Here is a 24955-nt window from a genome sequence, read left to right on the forward strand (position 1 = left end):
AGAGAAAAATCAGGGGCTGGATTCCAGTCAGACTAGCTGAAAATCTATGCTCAGCCATCATTAGCGTGAATGGGCAAATAACCCCACTGATACTAAGCTTTTGGGGGGATTTTTTGTTTCTTTAGTGTTTGTTTTACCTGTAAGAGAATAGCTGTCTTACCTTGCTCGGTGTTTTGAAAAGTACCTTTGTAGGTGTGGCATGAACAGCGGCTACTAAATTGGAATGGTGTATATTTAGCTGAAGAACAAAAAAGCTGAATTAGTACTTTGCAAAAATATAGTGAATTTTAGTATAGATGATCTTCATGCTTTAAAAAGGTATATAGTCAATTTTCTAACATTTATACATCACGTTAAAACACAGTGCCAGTAATTTTGCTAGTTCCACCACTATAAAAATCCACTTAGCCAAGTAAAAAGCCAGCTGCAGGGCCCAGGAGCGGATAAAGATAAAACTTAAAGGGCATTTTCTTGCCTGCTCCAACGACCTGCTCAGAACTACACAGACTTCCCGCAGGACACAGACTGCCCGTGGCGGAATGCCCTCGTCTACTGGTGAGAGTATATAGCACCATCCAAATTCAGGGCGAAATTCGACGTAAAAGCATGAAAATTTAACCCTAGCTTAGCAACAGCGCATGCGCCCCAAACGGCCAGTTTGGGTGATACAGAGAAAGGAAGGAACGAGACGCTTTCGTGGATTCTATCGCGAGAGAAGAATTTCGAATAACACGTAAGAAACTAAAGATCCTGGCGTCGAGTGATAGGTGCCGGAACAAACGGACAGTGAGAAGCCATAAACGCGTGGGCAGGACTTCCGCCGGAAGATAGGGTGGTCTGGGAAACCTCAAAGCCGAGTTCCAGCCGGTTCTTTCCCTGCAGGTACAAGACTGCTGCTGCTGGGGTACGGGTAAAGATGGCTTGCGCCGCGGCGAGATCCCCGGCGGACCAAGACAGGTAGGTCCTGAGAAAGCAAGAGGCTTGCTGCGAGCCCACGAGTGTTGCGTCGCTTTCTCCACCCCTGAGAAAGGTTCGCCGGTGAACTCCGCCCGGCCGTAGGCTCTGCGCCTCTTTGAGCGTTTGCTTGTCCCGAAGGCCAGCAGCCCACGCTCTTCGCAGGGTCACTGAAATCCCGACTTTAGCTCAGTGTTTATCTGTACGTGAGACAAAGGATTTTGGGTGCCTCGTGGACATGACATTATGTAAAAAGGAGACAACTTAAAAAAAATTATGCAAATAATAAGTGTACTGGCAAGTCGTGGTAATGAATGAATGAATGGAATTTTGGAAATACTGCTCTAGTGATAACAGCTATGTTTTTCTGTGACAGGTTTATTTGTATATATCCTGCTTATTTAAATAACAAGAAGACCATCGCAGAGGGCAGGCGAATCCCCATAAGTAAGGTAAACAAGTTGGCGCCTTGGTTTGAGGGGTTGGGAGGGCTTTACTGTTAGGGTCACAGAAGCTTCTTTTACTTTATTGCATTTGGCGGGGAGAACTCAGGAAAACAGTAGCCAAGAATTTTCTTAATAATGGTAAAACCAGAAAGGCACTAAATTCATAGTTGAAGGAATTTTTTAAGTGGTTCTTCATGAGCTTGTGTTTGAAAGAAGCAGGGGAGAGTTGTAAGGTTTGCAGTGTTTTTATTTAAACTAAGGTTATGACAGTCATCCCTTTAGTTAAGGAAACCAAAATCGTGTCATTGTACAATAGAATGTCCAGAATGTAGTTGAGTTTTTAAAGAAAACTTGCAGAAAATTCAGAGGTGTAGAGTTTTATATTTTTATGTCAATGATCTTTTTTGAGATGGGTAAAGTTACTTTAAAAGTTACTTGGGTTAGGAAATTGCCCACTGCCAAGTGAAGCGCCTCTGCAGCAGCTTTTTTTTTTTTTTTTTCAAAATTGACATAAAATTAAGAATTACTTATTTTGCAATCTAACGACACAACTTGGTCTGAAGCAACGAATTCATTATTTTTGTGTTATTTAATATCTCACATTTTGCTGCTTAAATGTGTAAAGGAAAGTCTGTTTTGCTGCCTGATGATAAAAGAGAAGATACCAAAGCACTGGTTCAGAATAATGCCTGACATCAAGCCACTATAACAGCTCTCACATAATTTGGAGAATGATTAAATTATTTTTAACTTTATTGATGTATAGCATACATACAGAAACACATAAATCTTAAGTGTCTGTCTTGATTAATTCTCACAAAGTGAGTACACATGGGTAACCAGCACCGTAATTTAAAAATAGAAAACATTACTGGCACCCAGGAAGATTCCTTTTTGTCCCCTCCCAGTAATCGCCCTCTCTGCATATACTCACATACAAGGATAACCACTATCCTGACTTGCAACTCCATATATTACTTTTGCTTGTTTTTGAGTTTCATTTAAATGATATTACACACTATGTACTTTTGTGTCTGTCTTCTTTTCACCAAACTTTAAGCTTATGAGGTTCATCCACATTTTTGAGTGAAATTTAATTCTCATTGCTCTGTGGCAGGTCTTTTCAACAGCTGCAGTTGACATTTTGAGCCAGATGATTATTTGTTGTGAGACTGTCTTGTGCATTTTAGGTTGTTTAACTGCATCCTTGGCCTCTACCCATTAGATGCCGGTGTGCTACACCACTCTTGTTATGACAATCAAAAATGTCTCCAAGCATTGTCAATGTAGGTTGGGGGGCAGAATTTCTTTCCTGAAAACCACTTCTTTGTAGTATTGCATTGTATGAATATTCCACAATCTGTTCTTCTGTTGATGGATAATCAAATTGTTTCTTGTTTGGGGCTGTTATATATAGTGCTGCTGTGAACATTCCTGAGTTTGTCTTTTAGTGAACAAATTTTTGCAAGGCCATAATGAATGCATGTATTTAGCTTTAGCAGATACTGCCAAACAGTTTTCTAAAGTGATTGTAGTAGTTGTTTAACCAATATTCACTGGGCACGTACTATGTTCTAAGTATCATACCAGGTGCTGGGGAATATACTGGTGAACAAAATAGTCCTTTTCCTTGTGAAGTTTATGTTCTGTTGGAAGGGTGATGGACATACAAGTATGAATCAGTGTTATTCTTGGGAATTTTTTTTTTTATTATTACAATGGAAATAACTGTACCTATTAGAAAAGGAAACCTATTGTATGTGTTTTGATTATAGTATTCGAAATGATTTACACAACAATATTGCAGTATCCACTTTAAGCTTTTAGTATTTTCTTCTTCAATTACAATTGACATCCAGTGTTATATTAGTTTCAGGTGTATAGCACAGTGGTTAGACATTTATATAATTTACAGAGTGATCCCCCGATAGGTCTAATACCCACCTGACACCGTACATAGTTATTACAACGTTATTGACTTTATATCCCCATGACTATTTTGTAACTACCAATTTGTACTTTTTAATCCCTTCACCTTTTTCACTCAGCCCCTCAACTCCTTTCCCATCTAGCAGCCATCAATTTGATCTCTGTGAGTCTTTGTTTTGTTTGTTCGTTTATTTCGTTCTTTAGATTCCACACATAAGGGAAATCATATGGTATTTGTGCTTCTCTGTCTGACATTTCACTTAGCATAACACCCTCTAGGTCTATCCACGTTGTCCCAAATGGTAAGATTTCATCCTTTTTTATGACTGAGTAATATTCCATATATGCCACCTCATCTTTATCCAGTTGTTTATTTATGGGCACTTAGGTTCTTCCATATCTTGGCTTTTGTAAATATTGCTGCATAAAGTGTTTAGTGCTCTTGTTTTTAACTGTTCAGGCTGTTGAAAATCCTACGGCTACAGAAATTCAAGATGTGTGCTTAGCAGTTGGACTTAATGTATTTCTTGAGGTAAGATGTGTTCTTCACTATTTTCCATACTCATCTCATTGATATAATAATTTTCTTAAACAAAACCTGTATTTATATACTAATTAATTATTTATTTATTTAATGTTAGAAAAATAAAATGTACTCCAGAGAATGGAATCGTGATGTCCAGTACAAGGGCAGAGTCCGGGTCCAGCTCAAACAGGAAGATGGCAGCCTCTGTCTTGTACAGTTCCCATCACGTAAGGTTTTTTCAGTGAATGAGTAGAGTTTGGGGATAGGTTATTCCTCTGCACTGCAGAAAAGATTCTGATCTTTTGAAAGGTACAAGTCATAATTTGTGTTCTACAGATCACTTTAGATAAAGGACTACCACTATTGGAGAGGTAAACAGTGGTTCTAACTTTAAGTTAAGGACCTCTTTGAGAATGTAATAAAACCTACTAATGATTTCTCCTAAAAAATTATTTAGTGAACATTTTATATACTTCTGGAAGTCCATCATTGCTCCCAGATAAAGAATATAAAATTATTAAATAGTCAAATGTTAATTGCCATTTCAGATCTTAGAGATCCTGAAGTTTGCTTATAATTTCCATTAATAAATCTAAAAAGCCACATTTAGTGAAAAAAGAGATATGCATAGTGTGGTACCACTTGGGTAAATTTAAATACGAAATAAGAAAATACCCAGTCTTAAGATAGTAGTTAACTTAATGGCAAGCAGGGAGTGGGGTCAGGAGGGTTGTGGTCAGAAGACTGTAGCATTATCCTTATTGTTTTATTTCTTAAAAAACAATAACTAAACAAAACTGGACATCAGTATTCCAAAATGTGAATTCTGGGTATTACAAAGATGAGTATTTTCATGCTATTCTTTTCTGAGTTTTTTATTTAAAAAAATGTACATTTTTTTAGAAAATATATTTAATATTTTTAAATGGAGCTTTTTTTTCTTTTTTCTTTTTTTGACACAATAACCCCAGACTTATAACTTGTTTTTAGTTGAATTAAAATAGATTGGTTACACACTAAAACTTGTCAGGATCAGTAGATATTTCTAGAAACTTAAGATTTTCTGACTCAGGAGTGATTTGTATATTCCAGTGTGTTTTTCCTTCTCTTCGACATCTTTTTCTTTTACTTTAAAAAGACCAAAAAAAAAAACTTTTTGATTTAAAAATTGCAGTTGAAAAGATGTTGTTTCTTGTTTCCAGTAAGGAAATAGTTACAAAGTAAAAAAGGAAAGCCAGGGGCTTGGTATCTTAGAGTAAGGAAGGCAGCTGCTGGAGCTGAAGGAGGTAGTTGGTGCACAGAACAGGGGTGCCGGTATTCAAAAGTCATCTGAGTAATATCTTTTGTAGCTTAATGACATTGGATTTTTGTTACAAGAGTTAGAGGCCTTTGTTTCCCTAGCTTAAGTTACAATGATAGGATGATTTTTTCCAACCTGTTATATTTAGAAGTATTCTCCTTTGAACTTCAAGTCAACTACTAGGACAGAGACCAAAATTTTTGTTTCACACTTAGTGTTTTAAATTTTGATTGTGTTCATTTAAATATTGCAGTGTCGTTCTCAATACTTTTCTCCACCAAAGGCCCCCACTTGAACAAGTCATTGTCTTCATAGTCATTTTTTTCTTTTAAAATCCTTATCATTTTCTTGATATGATGATTTCTTGAACTTTGTATTATTTAAGTTAATGACCTTTTTTGTCTTATCTCTCAGATTATACACTAAGCTTAACTTCTTGTTCCTAGGTAAGTCAGTAATGTTGTACGCAGCGGAAATGATACCTAAATTAAAAACAAGAACACAAAAAACAGGAGGTGGTGACCAAAGTCTTCAGCAAGGAGAGGGAAGTAAAAAAGGGAAAGGAAAGAAGAAGAAGTGACCTGATAATGAGAGTCAAGTTTGTGATACTACTGTAAGAGACATGAATGGAGATTTCTAATTTGTATCTGAGAAAAACAGAAGCTTTTTGTTTGTATTATTAAACTGAACTGTGAGTATCTGTGCCTCCCAGCTTCAGCATCAGAGTTGACAGTGAAATAAATTTACGTCAGAAGTTTGCATCTAGCATTTATGCAGTATAAAATAAATTTTTTTGCCTTTCAATGCAGTTTTTGTGGAAGAAAGAGGCATTTTTTTAAATGGACAGTGGACTCTGCCATAAATTACTTGAAATCCTGTATCTGTCCTCTGAAAAAATGTTCAGACAAATGAGTTTAAAGATTCAAAACACATTTTGTTCATCTTTTAAGTTAATGAAATAAAATTTGAAACTGACTTATAGCTTTTGCTTATGAACTAATCTGTGCTAGTAGAGGAAATAATTAATAACATGGGTAATGGAAGTTTAGTGTGAGCTTAAAACTAGAAGAAAATGGTTAAATCCTTTTGGAGGTCTATGAACAGCAAGACTATAGATCATATTCTTTTAATCAGTTACTGTAATCGAATTTTTCAATTACCAGTTTTTTGACATATAGAAAGTCTTGGAGTTTAAGCTTTAGATTTCCTTATTTCGTAGACTTAAGAACATTATTTTAATTGCAATTTTAAAATTTCCTGTGCTTTAACACCTTGAGATACACTTTTTTTCAAGAACCTAAATTGGATTGGTGATTCTGACTATTCCAAAACATTGTTTCTGAAAGTGGTGATTTTTTTGTAAAATTTAAGAGAATTTCTATCCAGCCATGTTTTTGTCTACTGAGTATCTCTTGGGGAGCTGCCTTCCCTGACCATGTGTGCTCCTGGAAGGGCTGTTATAGTCATGCAGTACATATTGTTTAGACGGTGATCCCAGAAGATTGTAATGGAGCTGAGAAATTTCTATCGCCTGTGACGTCTTAGCCGTTGTAAATTCAGAGCACTTAACTCATGTTTGTGGTGATGCTGGTATAAACAAACCTGTGTTGCCAGTCATGTAAAAGTATAGCAAATATAGTTATGTACAGTACATAATACTTGATAATAAACAACTATGTTACTATGTATTTACTATGCTTTTTTGTCATTTTAGAATATACTTTTTCTACGCATAAGTTTGCCGTAAAATGCTACATTATACCAGCAGCACCCTCATACATCTAGTATTTACCATGTTTCTTGATTACATTATTTATTCTTGCATTTGATTTAATCTCATGTTGTTTTATAAATTTGGTGTAGCCTAAGTGTACAGTGTTTTTTAAAGTCTACAGTAGTGTTCAGTAATGCCCTAGGCCTTCACATTCACTCACCACTCCCTCACTAACTCACCCAGAGCAACATCCAGTCCTGGAAGCTCCATTCGCGATAAGTGCCCGGTACAGGTGTACCATTTTTAAACGTCTTATACTGCATTTTTACTGCACCTTTTCTATGTTTAGGTATATTTAAATATACAAATAGTAAACTATTGTGTTAAAATTGCCTACAGTGTTGAGTACAATAACATGCCATACAGGTTTGTAGCGTAGGAGCAATAGGCTATACCATGTAGCCTAGGTGTGTAGTAGGCTGTACCATCTATGTTTGTGTAAGTGCACACTGATGTTTGCACAATGCTGAAATTGCCTAACAGTGAATTTCTCAGAACACATCCTGTTGTTAAGCACCACATGGCTGTAATTACAGGACTGCATCCTGACCACAGGATATGACCCAAGCCAGGTCAGTGGATTATTTCTCAGGAATTTAAATCTGGAGTAGAAACACAGGTACAGATGGTGATGGGAGCTAAAAGGTCTACAAATTTGAGGTATTCCTGATTCCTGTTCTTCCTGAAGCCTGGAATTTTGTGAATTCTACTAAATATCCTTCCAGTAAACCCGAATTACATTTTTATGGCTTGAGATCAAATGATTCCAATTGATTACTAAATAAATGAACCCATAGTTTCAGAGCTTTAAATGAGATTTTATACCCAGGCTGTATGAAGATGATCCACTGGTGCACAGGAAGAAGTATTAGAATTTCTAATTTTTTTTTTCTCTTTAACAGTTTCTGTTGTTAGTTTGTTTTATATGTAATATAAAATGTAATAACATATAGCAGCTTACATATTTAACTTATAAATATTGAGACAGTATGTCCAAAACATTCAGAGCAGGCCTCTTTAGGAAAGTGTATTAAGAATGTGTTTGGCTATGTAACAGAAAACAATGAGGGACTTAAACAGGCATTGATTTTTTCAAATAACATTAAATCCAAATGTTATAGGTGTTGCTTCAATTGTTCAATGATGCCCTCAAGATCTTCATACTATCTATCCATGGTATGTTTTGAAAATCCTTATGATTGTCGTTTCAAGCTTGTAAAAAGGCTGATACAGCACCAGACAGCACATCACAGTTCAAGGCAGAAAGAAAAGATAGCTGTGCCAGACATATCTGTACCCTTCCCTTAAAAGGAAAGCCAAAGATTTCTCAATCCCTCCACAGCCAACTTTCACTTAAGTCTCACTGTCAAGAACTGTGACGCATGTCCATCTTCAGCTGCAAAGGAGACTGAGAAAGTGAATATATAGCTTTTTCAGCCCTGACAATAGAGGCAACCAAGTAGAAAGTAGTTGAGAATGGATATTGGAGCAGCCAATATCCATTCTTAAAAGATTTGTCACAGAATGATGATTGAAACGTAAAATTGTTTTAGTTCTGGAGCAATAAGAGTTGTCAGGAAATGTTTCAGAACTGTTGCTGGAACCCTTGCTGTTTCTTTGTATTATTGCAGTCTGAATAATTGAACTTTTCTTCTTTGCCAATCAAATGAAAAATGGAATCTTATAATGAGCAAGGTTGAGCATTTATGTGTTGAAACACCATTTGTATTTACTTCAGTGAATTATGTGCAAATCCTTTGCACACTTAAGGACTTATTTGTTAAATTATACATAATTTAAAGAGACAGCTAGTATTAATAGTTTCAATTTTAGGCATTAACTTCCATCTTAGAAGAGTAGGATTTAGTTCTTCTTTACCCTTACCACATGCATGCCTGCTTCTCATCTCTCCTACCAATTGCCAATATATTTTATAATTTTAGTCACTATTCAGAATTCGCATTATTATTCCATTTATAGCTGAACCATGTTGCTAGCATCTTTGCTACTCAAAAATGTGCTGCTCAGGGGTCCAGCAGTACTGGTCTCCCCTGGGAGCTTGTGAAAAATGCAGACTCTCTAGCCCCAGCCCAGAATTCAGATGCATTCAACAAGATCCCTAGGTGATTCTTAATGCACATTAAAATTTAAGAAACACTGTAGTATGCTATGGATATTTTCATTTTCTGGACATGTTTTCCTTGGAGCTGGTATTTTTTCTTTTATTTGCTTAGTTTTCTAAATATCACTAAACCATACATTATCTGTCGTCAAAATGTCTTTTCAAAAAGTTTGTTCACATCAGGTAGTTTATTTTTCCTCAGCAAAAAGGATTTATTTGAGGAAAGAAAAAGTTGCAATCTGGGATGTGTAGCTAGGCCAGCCAGGTGGAGGTTTCCACCCAGAGGAAAATGGAAAAAGTACTTCATAGAGGGGAAGAGGAATTTAAGGGGCGGGCAATCACCAAGGCGGAGCTCTATCCTAACTCTACTTTCCCGTAGGGCTCTCCCGATGACATGGGTGTGAGAGCTTCCACACGCACTCCCCATTCCCGTCTTGGTTAAGATCTCCGTCATAAGTTTTGACACTCAACCTCCTCCCAGGCCGTTGGACCACCAGACTCCTAGGACGCAATCCAGCGGAAAGACAGTCCCCAACCCCTGTGCTCGCCCTGGTGAAGGGGTCCTTTCTAGCCGCACAGCCTGCAGGCTGCCGGCGAATCCCCCTGGGCTCAGCCTGATCCCCACCAGGTGGCGCCCCAGAGCATCCCAGTGCATCTGCACCTTCCTCACAAAGAGCAGGAAGCCCATGAGGCTCGCACCTCAGCCCCAAAGATCCTGTATCAGTGTATTCTGTGTATCCCCTTTTTTCGGTTACTTGTTTTGTTTAACCGAACTTCAAGATCATCCTGGGAGAAATGCAAGGGAGGTAAATGTTTTTAGACCTTGGATGTCTGAAAGTGTCATCAGTCTACCCTCACACTGTTTGGCTAGGTATAGAATTAGAATTGGAAATCATTTTGTTTCAGAAGTTCAAGGGCATTACTTCATGGTCTTCCGACTTCTGTTATAGCTGAAGGGAAGTCCAAACCATTCTATCTAATTCATGATCTTTTGTGACCCACGTGTTTCTTTTTGAAACGCACAACCATATTAGTATTCAGAAATATCACAATACGCTTTGGGTCTTTATTTTTTCCTGTCTATGCTGGGTACTTAATGGGCCATTTCAATCTGGAAAAGTATTCATAAGTTCTAGGAAATGTTCTTGAAAAAATTTTTAATGATTTTTCTCCCTTTTCGGATCTTTCTTGGACTCCTGATTTGAATATTGGACCTACTGGACTAGTCTTCAAATTTTATCTCTTTTTCTTCTTATTTCCATCTCTTTGCCTTTATATTCTACTTCCTAAAATTCTTTAGTTTTATCTTCTGACTCTTCTATTGAATTTTTCATTTTTCTTTTATTTTCAAGTTCTCTAAGCTCTTGTCATCTGAATGTTTCCCTTTTCTAGCATTCTATTATTTCATGGATGTAATTTCTTATTTCTCAGAGGGTATAATTTATATTCTTTTCTAAGTTTCTCTTTCCTTCCATTTTTATTTTGATCCCTGTCATGTTAAGTGGCTTTCCTTAGATTGATGATTTCTTTAAGAGTGAAAGATCGAAAAGCTTATTTGAAGTTCTGAGCACATATGGGCTTGCAGACTGAGTTTTACTAACGATAGCTGTCTGAGATGTTTTTTAGGAAATTTCCAAGATCAGAGGTGTTTACTCTTAAACTGATCTGTTTTCTCAGAATGATAAAGCTCTCAGGACGATAAGGACCTGGGAGACTAATGGGAGAAGATGGGGTGGGGAAATGGGTCTCTGCATTTAGTCACTCATTCCTGTTTTAATACAATTTCTATCCCTCAACTCTGCCTGTGTCCCCTCCTCCAAAGATCCTCTTACTATTTTCAGAAGATAAATCTCCAGTCTTACTTGAATAGGGATAAGGTAGTTGTTTTTTAATCCTCCTTGTTTTAGTTCCCTCCCAATATTAAGATTGCTCTTTACAGTTATTTTGATATTGGGTGTGACTTTATAATGAAATTTCTATATCCAAAAAGAGACTAGATGGGTTAGGTAAAATAACGCCCCTCCCAAACCTGTGAATGTTACTTTACATGGCAAAAAAAAAAAAAAAAAAAAAGGCTTTGCAGATTTGATTAAGGATCTTGAGCTGAAGAGAGTACAGGTATACTTCAGAGATTGTGAGTTTGGTTCCAGACTACCGTAATAAAGCGAGTACAGGCCTACCTTGGAGATATTGTGGGTTTGGTTCTAGACCACCATCCTAAAGCATCACAAGAAAACGAGTTGTAATCGTTTTGCTGGTGGAGGGTCTTACCTTCCGTTTGTGAAAAATACAACACCTGTGAGCACAATAAAGCAAAGCGCGATAAAATGAGGTATGCCTACATCCAGGATTATCCAGGTGTGCCCAATGTAATTACAAGGTTCCTCATGAAAGCGAAGCAGTAGAGGGCGTACTAGAGCGCCAGGAGCCGAGGAATTCCGGCAGAATCTTGAAGCTGAAAGCAAGGAAGTGCATTCTCTTAATCTCCAGGAGGAATGCAGCTCTGCCAACCAATTTTGGATGTCTGACCTTCAGAACTGTAAGCTAATAAATTGTGTTGTTTTAAGCCAATATATCTGTGGTAATATGTTACAGTAGTAATAGGAAATTAACACATCAAGTGAACTATATAGTTAAGACACTCTCCAGACCTTAGGATTCTTGGCCTCATTAGTAGTCTCTACTTAGTGGTTTGTAACCCTGGCTACATAGCTACATATTAGAATCACCTGGAGTTTTTAATTGCATACTAGCACCTAGATACCACAGTAGATTCAGAATTTCTGGTTGTGGAGTCAGATACCAGTATTTTTGCAAAGCTGCTCAAGTGATTGTAATGTACAGCCAGGTCTGAAAATCTCTGTATACTAAGTGTAAAAATAGCATTTACCTAACGCAGTGGTTCCTGGACCATCAGCATCACCTGGGAACTTGTTGAAAATCCAAACTTTTCAGCCCTACCCCAGAACTACTAAATCAGAAATTTTGTGGGTAAGGCCAGCAATCTGTGTTTTAACAACCTACCCCTCCCCAAAGAAATTCTGTTGCACACTGAAGTTTAAGAACCACTATCTAACCAAAGAAACTTCTTATTGTTTATAATTTTTACGAGGTGTGTTATAAAGAGATGTTATAAGTTAATATTATAATAAGTAGCCAAAAAAACTTTATTAAGGTCATTCTCAAATATATTTACTTTCCTGCTATACTATACAGAACTGCAATATTTGATGGCTAAAGATCTGAATCATGTCTGTTATTCTAAAAACACAGAGATTGTAGACATGTAAAGGCAGATATAGGAGACAGAGCTAACCCACATCCTCTAGCAATGTTTTTAGTAAAATTCTTAAATTCTTGTTCTCAAAACAAATACAGAATAATTTGGAGGCACATAAAAGAAGTGTTTACTACATAACATATTCAATACACTCAATTTGTCATGAGACTTGTATCTAATGCAATGCAGGAGTAGAAAGCAGTGGTTTAGATTTCTTTTAACTTTAGTGCTAATTATTGATAGAAACTTTTTTTGGTTGGTATATCTTCTTTAGGGAAAGTCTTTCCTCTGACAGGTAGTATTCACCAGGGGAAAACTACTGGCCGGTCAGGAATGGGATTAATAAACAGCAGTGTTTGAGGTTCATTTATCTGTTGTCAGACTTTACGTAAATTTTTCAAGATTTGTTTTAAAAGCCCCACAAAATGAGATATAACACTTCAATGAGATAATGGAATTTTATTTACATCCATTTCCGTTTAATATATCACATCTTCAGGATAGGTGGTAATTTAATTAAAGGCCATGCTCATTTTCCTCAGGCGGTGGACAGAAGACTCTCCAAAATAGCAGTAATTATTGATCAGAAACCTTTAAAGTAGAGAAAGAACTGCTGTAGAGATTCTGTAACTTTACTTACCCCCCCAAATACCATTCATGTACAAATAAATGCTTGTCTTCTAGCTAGAAACAGGCTCAGTTAGTTTTTCAAATACTCTAACCACGGCAATATATTTACTTGGGAAATCTAAACTGAAGCAGAGTTGTTAAAACTCATAATTTCTCTTGTCTTTAACATGTACACTTTGACTGCCAAAAACAGTGACAAATTTCCTCCAGAATGCATTATAGGTGAAAGCTATCAGAACAAGTTTGCATTCAGAATGTTTTCTTGCTGTAGTAGTTTTTAAACTGATATTAGCCTGTAAGTAGTTATGAGCAATAGTAACTTTTATGCCTCCCATTTTACCTGATAATATATTCTGTATACTGACAATCTGATTATATGTTCTGTATGCTAGAAGTTGGCTAATTTCCATTTTTTTTTTTTTTTTTTTTGCCTCCAAGAAAAACATACTTCTTTACAGGGAAAGTGATTTAAATACTCCTAGAAGCACCTTTTCTTTCTTTCTTTCTTTCTTTTTTTTTTTTTTAAATCCAAGGCTTTTCTCTCAATAATTGTTTGCTTTCTAAAATTTTTTTCTTTAAGGTAAGTTTACTAAGACTCCTTATGATCACCACTGTTTTACCCAGGAAAAAAAAAATGCCCTGCTCCATATTATAATATTTGGGTGATACTGTCCCTTATTTTTGATATCTTTATATATATATTTTTACATCATGAGACATCATTCAAAAGGAGAACTAATCAGCTTTATTTGCCTTAAAAATATTTTACAGACAGGATATTTAATCTTGATAGTTTTGTTATGCTCTTTAGTCAGTTTTGTCTAATTCAGAAGGATCCTAGTAGTATGGCTGGTGTAAAGCTCAGTTTTTCTAGTCCAGACAAATTGTCAGGGTCACCATAAGATACTTGGCTGATCAAGCTGGAGATGATGATTTTTAACTTTTTCTCTATACTTAAACTATGTAGTTATAGTTATATGCAGTTTATCAAAAAGCGTAAAGATGAAGGCATTTAAACGGATTACAAATGATTGACTTGCAAACTAGGGAGTCCTCTTGTGTTTGACCTTAAAGGCTAGAGAAAGAAAGTGAAGGCTGTTTTGACTTAACCGCTGCCAACTAAATTACAGGTTATAGCATACCTCCTTTCACTCTCCCAGAACTGCTCTTAGAGCCAGGTGTCATCATTAGCATGTAGTTGCTAGCTAATGATATAAATGACAACATACATATACTCAGAGGTGGACAAGTCTCTAGAGGTTCCTTAAACTGGTTTAAAAAATGACTGGGAAAGAAGACTACATGTTAGCACTGAAGGTGACACCAGGGGTGGTTTCCATTTTAGCATCTCAAAACCAGACAAATCTAAAGCTTATAAACAGATTTTTAAAAGGCCACAAGACGGTATCACTAGTTCTACAGGGAACTGGGAGCTGTAGATTACTGATACGTGTGTACATTTCCCCATTTATCACCAAAGTGACTGCTTTACGTAGCTGTTCTAGTAGTCAGCTGCTACGATCTTACGAAAACAACCAGGCCAACTTCCATTCACGCTCACTTACCACTTAACTATTCATTTAAAATACTACTCGTTTGTATTAATTTCCTGAAATACTCTTCAGCAGATCACACCAGCACAATGGAACGTTCAGCTTTTGGCAGGTGCTCTCCATGAGCATTATGCATGCTATATAGTCAGTAACATTTCCCTACCTATATGTATGCACAAATACATTCAAAACATTTAATACAAAATTGTACATTACATGAATGTAGAACCTTAAAGAGTATCCTGAAATATAAGTACAGAGAAAATGCATGCAGAGAGGGCCCATTAAAGTACAAAGCCTGTGGGATATCTAATTTTACTTTAATATTTCCTGCAGGATGGTAACATATGTCTCTCTCTACCCAGAGGCAAAATATATTTTCCAAAAAATTTGGACACTGCCCATTGCATTAAATTTAAATTAAAATGCTCCCTATGTATATAGACAGTAAAAGTAAGCAAAACAAACTTACAACACATTCCTTTTTTTAATATATCAAAAACGTTTCCAAGGCAACATTATGTTAAAATGATTATACCACAGTCCCTAATACAACATCAAGCTCTAATAGGAAGGTACAGAGAGGGCGGGAAAGTTTCATCCAGTCGGTGGTTTAGGTGCTCTTCTTTTCTTCACCCAGTAAATTCACGGCAGCTTTCTTGGCTGTGAAGAAGAAAGGAAATTTATCAATGCTATTCGTAATTCTGGCTCCGGGCTTAATATAGCTACTAAATAACAACTATCCTCCCTTATGCATCAGATTCCTTGGGCATATGGTGTTCCTCTGTACAATCAAGAAATTCCTGTTTGTGTCTGGGTGCTCACCTGTACAATTTCACTATGTCTCAATCTGATGACAACTAGGTCATCCATCTATTCCGTGGCGACAGAAATCAGAGTCCTCATTCCCTGAATCCAGAAATGATTGTCTATTTATACACATATTTTTGTTCTCTTATTGTGCCACCATTTTCTCCTATGATGGGAAGAGTGTGCTGCAAGTCTCTGAGTTGGTGAGGAGATACTATGTTCATCAAGAAAGTATTCTTACACATCTGTGGGAGACTAAGCCTTGCCCGTCCTAATTGCTAAGTAGCTTGGAACATGCTGTAGGAACTGGTGTGTGTGTGATGGAGAAAGGGAAGGGGTTTTCTGGAAGCCTCCGAGACCTCCTGTGAGATTCCACAACTGGAGCTGTTTTTTGATGGAGCCCGAGTCCAGTGATGAGACCCAAGGAGACCCTCCTTGTTCACCAGCGACCTGACAGCTTTCCCTTCATTTGATTACTATTGCTGATCAAAATTAACAACAACAAAAACTGCAGCCTCTCTCTTAACTAGACTTTTGTAAATATTTACTTCCTGGAGAATCTAGAGCTTGGAGAAAAATCTAAAACATGTCAGCGTGTATGTTCCTCCTTAATTTCATTCTGACACCCCTGCTTAGGAATGTATCACATTGTAAAACTGAATTAAAATAGAATTTTAGAGTATTGATATCTAAGAGAACCAACAGGCTAAGAACTGTGGGCAAACTAGACAGAAATGACATTATCAGAGGTTGCTGGTTAGGCTAAGGGCAAGGAAAACAGGAAAAAAAAGTTCTTAAAAAGAAAACTGGTGATCCCAAAGCGGGAGTATGTGAAGGTTACAAGTTATAATTTAAAATTGTAGAAAAATGTATTGAAGTAGACTGGAGTTCTATGTACAGAAATAGGAGTTCAGAGGAGAGAGAGGTCTGTGAGGGAGAAATGGGGAGAACACATCACTGCGCGGACACCAGTGCTGCTGGAGAACTGTCTGGGTGTGGATCTTACCTCCCCTGGTCAGGTCGCCTCTCATCTCCCACTTTCTAATTACCATAGAGCTCTAACAACAAAATTCTCCAATTCTATGTCCATTGCCCACTTTTCTCCGATTTCTGAAAACCTTACTGTGCCCTTTGGAACTTAAGACCCATCACCAGCCAAATCTCTATTGTCAACCACTTCTCCAAACGTTTCCTTTCCTTTCTTGCTTTTACAGAGATACGGCTATTCCCTGAGGACACTGCTTTCTCACGTGGTGGCTGTCCCCTCCCCCTCCCCCGCCCCCTTCTATGACCCTAGTGCCACTGGGCCTGTTGATCTGGTAAGTGTTACCTTTGTTCTTCATTGCCACATTCAGAATCTCATGTCATCAGATTATATCTTCCACTAGCATTCCTTTTTCCAGTCATCTCTGACCCTTGGGCTATGCTGACATTTAAGATTTTAGCTCCAAAGTTATTATCACTCCCTAATACTACTCCTAATTACGAATGATTTCAGTATTCATGTAGATTTATGTGATCCTTCCAATATCCTAACCTTAGCTCCTCCCTTCATATTCTATCCTAACTACTCCTGCCTACCTCAGGCACTCACTCATGATCATGTCACTACCAGTAACTGCAGTCCCTCTATAATCTCAGTGTCAAGCATCCCGCTCTCCACCATCCCCTATCATTTGTAGCTCATTCCTTCTATTATCCTGCTTCAGAGTTGGTCCCCATCACCTGGTTTTATCATCACTGATCTTACCACCTTTTCCACTGTTGGCTACTTTGCTCCTTATCCAGCTTAAATTCCATTGTCAAACATTAATCACTCCTTAGTCCACTCTCACTTCATAGTTCTTACCTAAAAGTAACCCTGATACAACTCTCCAAAACAGACAAACCAGTTTCACTTTAAATTCATGGACACAAATCCCAAGTGAGCCTTTAATGATGCCTGGCAATCACATGACACTGTCCCGGTCCATTCACTCTCCCACTGTCTTAGAGGGGTCAGCAAATTCCAGCCACACTCAGTGGTTTACATATTGTCTGTAGCTGCTTTCACTCTGCAATGAAAGAGTTGAGTAGCTGCAACAGAAACCTGATGGCCTGCAAAAACTAAAATATCTTGCCCTTTTTCTGGGGTCAGAAAAGTTTGCTGACCCCAGTCTTAGACAACTATTTCATACCTTCTCCTCTTTCCGTCACTTCTTTCCCTATCCTCTCTCACTCGACCTTTTCTTCCTACTTTACTGAGAAATTTGAAGGAATCAGAAATTACTTCTATAAGCTCCTATCGTCACATATACTCTGAGTACCCACCAGCGTCTTTACCCATAAACCCTGATTTCCCTCCTGTTATTATAAACTGTTCCTGTGACCAATTCCTATGACCAATCTCTCTGTTTGTAAGCTAGAGCCTGTCTCCTCTGGTCTAGTCGAGGACAGACGTCCAGCAATTCACCCTCTCACTTCTATCATTTTCTTGCTCTTTGCAGGATCACTCCCATTAATTTTCAAACATACTTTGTTTTTTTTCCACCTTAAGGAGAAGAAAAAAAAATCCTCAGGACCCTAGTTTCTTCTTCCAGTTATAGCCCCATTCTTCTGTTCTCTGGTAGGAAACTTCTCAAAACAGTTGTCTATATTCTCTCATGCCTTTCCTCCCCTTTCTCTCAAATCCATTCCAATCCGGATTTTGCTTCCGCCGCTCCACAAAACCTCTTTTGTCAAGATCACTAGTGCCTTCCTCACTGCTAAATCCAATGGTCAGTTTTCAGTCCTTATTTTATTTGCCCTGTCTACAGCACATGACACAAAGGATCACTCCTTGCTCTTTAAAACACTTTCCTCAATTGGTCCTAATGATATCATAGTCTTGCGGTTTTCTTGCTACCCCAACTGGCCACTCCTTATCAGTCTACTTTGCTGGTTGCTTCTCATCTCCCCAGTCTCTAAACACTGAAGGCCCCAGGGCTCAGTCCTTGGACCTCTTCTTTTCTAACCACACTCACTTCCTTAGAGATCTCATTCAGGTGGTGGGGACCAACTATATGCTGGTGACCCCCAAACTTACATCCCCGGCCTAGAACTGTCTCCTGAATTCCTGATGTCTTTATCCAACTGGCTGTTTGACTACTCTGTGTAGGTACCTAACAGACACCTCAGAGTTATGTCCAGAACTGAATTCCTTATTCTCCCCTTCTTAACCTCTTATACCTAGTCTTTCCCAGCTTAATGGCAACTTTAGCCTTCTATCTGTTCAGGCTAAAAAGCTTGGCCTCGTCCTTGACTCCTTTCTCATATTCCACGACTGATCCATAAGCAAATCTTATTGGTTCTACCCTTAAAATCTATCAAGAATCCAATGACTTCTTACCTCTTTCGCTACCATTACAAACCGGTCACCATCAGCATCTCCAGCCAGATCACTACAATGACCTTTTAACTGGTCTCCTGATTTCCTCCCTGGTCCCCTTCAGTCTATTCTTAACACAGTGGCCAAAGTGATACTGTTAAGATACAGGATGGATCATATTGCTCCTCTGCTCAAAATCCTCCAGCAGCACCCCATCTCACACAGAGGAAAAGCCAAAGCCTTTACAATAGCCCATAAGGCATTACATGATCTGTATTCCAGCCTCCACCCCCAACCTCTCTGACCTTGTCTCTTGCTCTCCCTCTAGATGGTTCTCTTCCATACTGCTTCAGCCTCTAGGCTTTCGCATGTGCTGTTCCTTCTGACTGGAGCATTCTTCTCCATGGTTCCCTCCTTTACTACTTGCAAGTCTGATTCAGTATAGCCTTCTTGGTGAGGATTTCCTAAATCACTCAAAAACTGTAACCTTCCTTCCAGCCCATAGCACTCCCTATCTTTTTATCTGCTACATTTTCTTCCATGTCATCTGCTGCCTATACCATATAACTTACTTTTAAATTTTATTGTCTATCTCAATAAGATTGTAAGTCATGAGTTCAAGAAGTATGATCTTTTTGGTTCACTGGTTAATCCCCACTGCTATGAATATGCTTGGGACATATTAAGCACCTTGATAAATAAATATTTGTTGAATGAATGAGTCAGGAGAGCTAGGAGAGAATGCATTCTCTAGGACCTGTAACAAAAGCAATTTGAACAACATATTGAACAGTTCGCCCTGAACTGTATTAAAGAGAATGTACCTGAATATTAATACAGATGACTCTCTAAACTCTGCCCACGACACGAAGTCATTTTTCCTAATAAACTGACTGAATGGTACATTAAATGTGGCATGGAGGAAGAATCTTGAGAAAAGTAAAGGGCACAGGCAATGTCTTGGTAAAGAAATCCGCAAGTAATTCTGTGATTTGGCCGAGGACAGCTAATGGGACACAAAGGCCAGGAAGCTTATTATTTGGGCCCAGTGTATCATATCTCCTCTCACATGCTGAACCAAACTTCTTTGAACTTACCTTCTTTAGCGATGGCATCTGCAGTCTCTTTGGCTTTGTCCTTCAAGTCACTCACCACATGGTCTACCTGAGACTCGTGCCTCAGGAAGAAAGGACGGATGATGCGCTTGTAGAGCAGTTCGGCCCCGTTGGAGGGGCTCGGGGCCATGCACCACAGCAAGAAGCCGCACTGCACAGAAAGAGAGCCAGCACGGTAACAGGAGGGCGGTGGACATCCCGACAACACACACCACCCACCGCGACTCGGGACGGCACTGCCTCTGCTATTGTCTCCAATAGCATTTCCAGTGTTTTCTGCGAGCTACAGGTGGGCTTTTCTTAGATGTAAAAAAATGTGGCAAATAATGGGCTAGTAAGGAAAAGCTAAGACTGAAAAAGAAAGGTAAAACACACCAAGTCCAGACAGCTTAACTTCCTTTCTAACTTGGGCCACTTTTTAGTTTATAGCTATAAGAGGCTTTTATTATTTATAATTCTTCAAATTTTAAAAACACAGTACTTACCTGCACGTGGAAAGCCCTGTGTGGATAAGCCTAATACCTATGAAGCTTGTTCTTAGTAGGCCTACCTTGGTAAGTTTGTCACATTTATTAATCCTATTATAGAAAAAATACCCTGGCCATTCTTGAAATCTTCCCATAGTGGAATCTCAGTTTTTAGTAGACCTTAGCTTTCAAGGAATCTTTACAGTCAGATGTTCTCTTCTGTCACCTTGAATGTAGATATTATTCCTAACTCTTTCTTTATAGCTCTACTTAGCCACTGAGATTTAAAAAAATCAGTAAGAATTCTGCTCTAAAAACTTAAACAAAACTTGTCACACACATTCCAGAACCAAAAAAGAGGCATTTCTTTGCACCCCCCCACCAAAAATTGTCACCTATATATCCAAAATAATTTTACTATTTATTCAAATGATAAATAACATTTCAGCACTTCAAGCTGTCTAAGCAGTTTATTCCTACAAGATAATGAGCAACACAGGGAATATTCAGAGTGATATGCTCATTTCCTTAGAAAGTTTAATAAACTACATACTGGGTGGGTTTTTTTAGTTTGAGATTCTAACACCCAGCCTAGATGAATCTATAAAAACGGAAGTAATTTCTTGAGATTCCAAATCTACTTTTTACAACTTCTTAAAGTAACTACCCTTCAACTTCTTATGTCACATATTTAACTCTATAGCCTTAGTCCTTGGTATTCCAAATCAAAGACTGCATTCAAATAATCAAGAAACTATACTGCTTTTCTAAGATAGTTCTTTGAATTTAAAATGCACCTATTTGTGCCCCGAAGCTCACTCTATCAGTACCATGTTGGCTCTAAGAAATATATATTACATATTGAAGTTCTATTACACTCAAAAAATAAAATGCAAGTTTCAACAGATTATTCTCTCTAGATTACATGAACTATAGAACTCTAGAAAAGTACAGTCATGAATTAGACACAAGAGCAGGGGGAGCAAGCTTTCAAAAGACAGGTTACCAGACTGAATTAAGAAAGACAAACTGTAGCTATACGCTTCTTACAAGAAACACACTTAAGACAAAACCAATTAAGAACACTTAAAGGGAAGCCAAAAAAGAACACTTAAAGAGATTTTCATCTCTTTATTTATATTAGACAAATATCAACTTCCAAAATAGCTCATATGCTAATATTAACAGTACATAAATATTACTTAAGGCAAAATAAGCACAATGACAAAAAAAGGAAAACAAGTCATCAAGATGATTCACGTGAACCTATATATCTTTGATATATGTAAATTACATATAGCTAAGTATATATGTTTATATAATTTTTATTTTTATAATTATATATAGCTTCCAAATATAGCTCTGAAATATGTAAATTAAATTCAGAATTATATAGATAAATGGACAAAAGCCACAATTGTAGATTTTAATACTTCCATTAGAAATTGATCTATCAGACTAGAAAATAAAACTACAGAAGAACACCATTTAAAATCTTGATCTCAAGATATATACAGATTTCTCTACCCAACAGGGATTCTAAGAGAATTTTATACTACATTATGTGGAAGGTGTCCCCAACCCCTGGCCTCAGACCGGTACTGCGGTCCGTGGCCTGTTAGGAACCAGGCCACACAGCAGGAGGTGAGCAGAGGGCTAGGGAGCAAGCTAAGCTTCATCCGTATTTGCAGCCACTCCCCAGGGCTAGCATCACCACCTCAGCTATACTTCAGATCATCAGGCATTAATTAGATTCTCATGGGAGCACCGGTCCTTGGTGCCAAAAAGGTTGGGGACCACTGAAGAGGGTAAGAGAATGTGCTCAAACTGGGTTCCAATGCTGGTTCTGCTGCTTACTAGCTAGGCAAGCCTTGTGCATGTTATTTAATTGCTTAAATCTGTTTTTTATTATAAAATAATTATTAGTTGAAATTTAAAAAAAAATCTACCTCCTACAGATTTTTAAGAAAATAAGAAACATTTGGAGCACCTGGCATAGTAGAGGCTTTGTCTCTTTCTCAAGGATACTGTCTTCTACCAACATCCATGAAATAGTAGCAAGCTAACTTACTAGCTTTAAGTAAAATCAAATCCCAGAACCAACATACACCCTTTTTAAAACAAGTATTCTGTAATTCTTTTTTTACTACATGAAATGAAATTCAAAGTAATGATATACACATAATTACCAAAAAAAAAAAAAAAAAATCAAGATAGTACAGTAGTCCTCCCTTATCCAAGGGGCAAATGTTCCAAGACCCCCAGTGGAGGCCTGAAACCACAGATAATACTAAATCCTTTATATATTGTTTTTTTCCTACACATATATACCTATGATAAAGTTTAATTTATACATTGGGTACAGTAAGAGATTAACAACATATCACTAATAATAAAATACAGTGATTACAATATACTGTAATAAAAGATATGTGAATGGCTTTGGGGACTTTATTAAGTAAAATAGGGTTGCTTGAACACAAGGACTGTGACACCACAACAGTCAGTCTGATAACGGAGACAGCTACTAAATCACTGATGGGAGGGTTATTTCTGGCATGTTTCGTTTAATATTTTTGGACCACGGTTGACTGCTGGTAACTGAAACTGCAGAAAGCGAAACCGCGGATAAGAGGGGACTACTGTATTCTAACTGCAATATAAAGGAAAAATGCAGTGAAAGTAATTTATAGTAAAATAATATGTAAATGTTCAAGCTAGATTGTACTAAAAAAAAACACCATAAAATACTCTTAAGTAGAATCAGTGACTATAACAGTTAAACAAAATTTCCTCCGTATATTCCCAAAAGGTTGAGAATTTCTGGACTAGAAGGACTACATAGCCTGCTTTCCATATCAGAGTACTCAGTCAAAACAATAAACACAAATGATTTTTAAGCCAGCCTTCCTTTTACCTCTCCTACCCCTGATGTGTGACAGACTCCAAAACTCATTTACTGAGCACAGCACCAGGGAAACAAAGTTCAGAGTTAGGAAGAAAGGAGGGGAAAGCATGGCAGTAGGAAGGGGGAGGGCAGAGATGCAAACTAGCCATCTCATAGTCTCAGTATACGTGCGTCTGCAGCCACCCAAACGCTCCAGTGAGCCCTCACAGACACACGATGGCAGAGTAAGACCTTCTGCGACAGGTCCACACACTCAAATAAAGCAATTCCTTGAACTACCCCTCAGTACCTCAGTAGGTATGTTAGTTTTATGTTTGCTGTTTTCCCAGTGGCTCTGCTCTGGTACCCACTGGGCTTGGCCAGTTATCCTAGTGAATTAGAAGATGTTGCAAGAGAAAACCTTCGTCTTCTGAACCACACGTCTGCATGAACCCCAAATGAAGAACTAAATGACCATAGTTTTCACTGGCTTTAGCTTTCGTTTCCTCTGCTTAGATCCAGGTTACAGAGATTAAAAACCAGTTTGGTTTTTAATATCCAAACATTCATACAATGTTCTCCACTGGTTGCTTATATAGGCAACACCACACACACACACACACACACACACACACACACCCAGACTCAATACAACAATTTAAACAAAATTATGTATAGGAAAAGGAAAAGTTACATTCTTGACAGAACATCAGAATTCCATGTGGACATTTTGAAGAGTATGCAGCATGTCCAAGGGGATGTGCCATGTACTACTGCATGAAAAACAATAGTTTTTTCTGTTGTTGTTGTTGTTGTTTTATGCCTACAGTACCTGGTCTTCCTAGGTGGTCTCCCATCCAAGTACTAACCAGGCTTGACCCTGCTTAGCTTCCGAGATCAGATATCGGGCTTGTTCAGGGTGGCATTGCCATAGACCATGGACCGTGGCTCCACTGCGGCATGAGCCCAGGACCTTCTGCATGTAAAGCAGACGTGCTAATTGTACACTGTGGAACCACATCAGAAAAGCAATAGTTTCTTACCTACAATAGTAATAGTTTATTAACTACAGACGGCCCCTGACTTAGTGATTCAGCTTACAAGTTTTTAACTTTACAATGGCGCAAGAGCATAATATGCATTCAGTGATGTTTGGTAGGTTAGGTGTATTAAATGCATTTCAACTTATAGTATTTTCAACTTACAATGGACTTATCAAAACGTAATCCCATCATAAGGAGCATCTGGATTTGGACAGCAGTAAGTGTTTTTAGCATCTAACATCCTAATATGATATTTGTTACATATATACAGAGATGTCTTGCCGTGTTTTATTAATATTTAGGAAATTGATATGGCATTTAAGACATGTAATACAATTTAATTTTTTACCATTTAAAATTGCAAGAAATAGTCTCCTGGCTGGTATTCCTATGTAGAATATGTGATTTTCAGGAATGGATTATTGATGTAGAGACAGATGTTCATCCCCTCTAAGAATTAATTTTTTCTTCTGCAGGACTTTAGAAAAGTCATAAATTAATGTACTTGAGGAAAGTATACAAGACAGTAGTAGTATTACCAAGTTCTTACTGTTGTTGAAAATCTCTGAATTATCATCTACCTATGTAGATACCAACCCTTCAGCAACCTATAAAAGCTGTTCCATTCACCTTTTCTGTATAAAGTAAGGCAAGACTACCAGACAGCACCAGAGCCAAGTATCTATATATTTTTGCATCTCTCCCATGTGATTACTTTGTAGGCTATACTCCAGACTGTTAATTTAGTTCTTTCCAGTAACCTCTGGCTATTG

The 24955-nt window shown here is 37.7% G+C and overlaps 2 protein-coding genes and 1 pseudogene across 3 annotated transcripts in view; 1 reads left to right on the top strand and 2 right to left on the bottom strand.

The window, feature by feature from the left end:
* The window catches only part of SRP19 (signal recognition particle 19), an 8039-nt gene extending 1196 nt beyond the window's left edge, over positions 1-6843 (top strand). Inside the window, exons 1-5 of one of the 2 annotated variants that reach the window (XM_011365172.2) lie at positions 802-957; positions 1331-1406; positions 3790-3861; positions 3971-4082; positions 5602-6843. In XM_011365172.2, coding sequence (XP_011363474.1) covers positions 917-957; positions 1331-1406; positions 3790-3861; positions 3971-4082; positions 5602-5735 — 435 coding nt within the window. In that variant the 5' untranslated portion in view covers positions 802-916 and the 3' untranslated portion in view covers positions 5736-6843. Of the gene's footprint in view, positions 1-801; positions 958-1330; positions 1407-3789; positions 3862-3970; positions 4083-5601 lie in introns of those variants that run through there. The other variant, XM_011365173.2, reaches the window with a different exon arrangement.
* Positions 6844-12775: 5932 nt separating this feature from the next.
* REEP5 (receptor accessory protein 5) overlaps positions 12776-24955 on the bottom strand; it is a 37104-nt gene continuing 24924 nt past the window's right edge. Inside the window, exons 4-5 of the mRNA XM_011365174.2 lie at positions 19768-19936; positions 12776-15177 (exon numbers count right to left, since the gene is read on the bottom strand). Coding sequence (XP_011363476.1) covers positions 15128-15177; positions 19768-19936 — 219 coding nt within the window. The 3' untranslated portion in view covers positions 12776-15127. The remainder of the gene's footprint in view (positions 15178-19767; positions 19937-24955) is intronic.
* On the bottom strand, positions 23960-24075 carry LOC111743091 (annotated as a pseudogene).

This window comes from Pteropus vampyrus, unplaced genomic scaffold, assembly GCF_000151845.1.
Source record: "Pteropus vampyrus isolate Shadow unplaced genomic scaffold, Pvam_2.0 Scaffold106, whole genome shotgun sequence".
In the NCBI taxonomy this organism is placed as follows: Eukaryota; Metazoa; Chordata; class Mammalia; order Chiroptera; family Pteropodidae; genus Pteropus; species Pteropus vampyrus.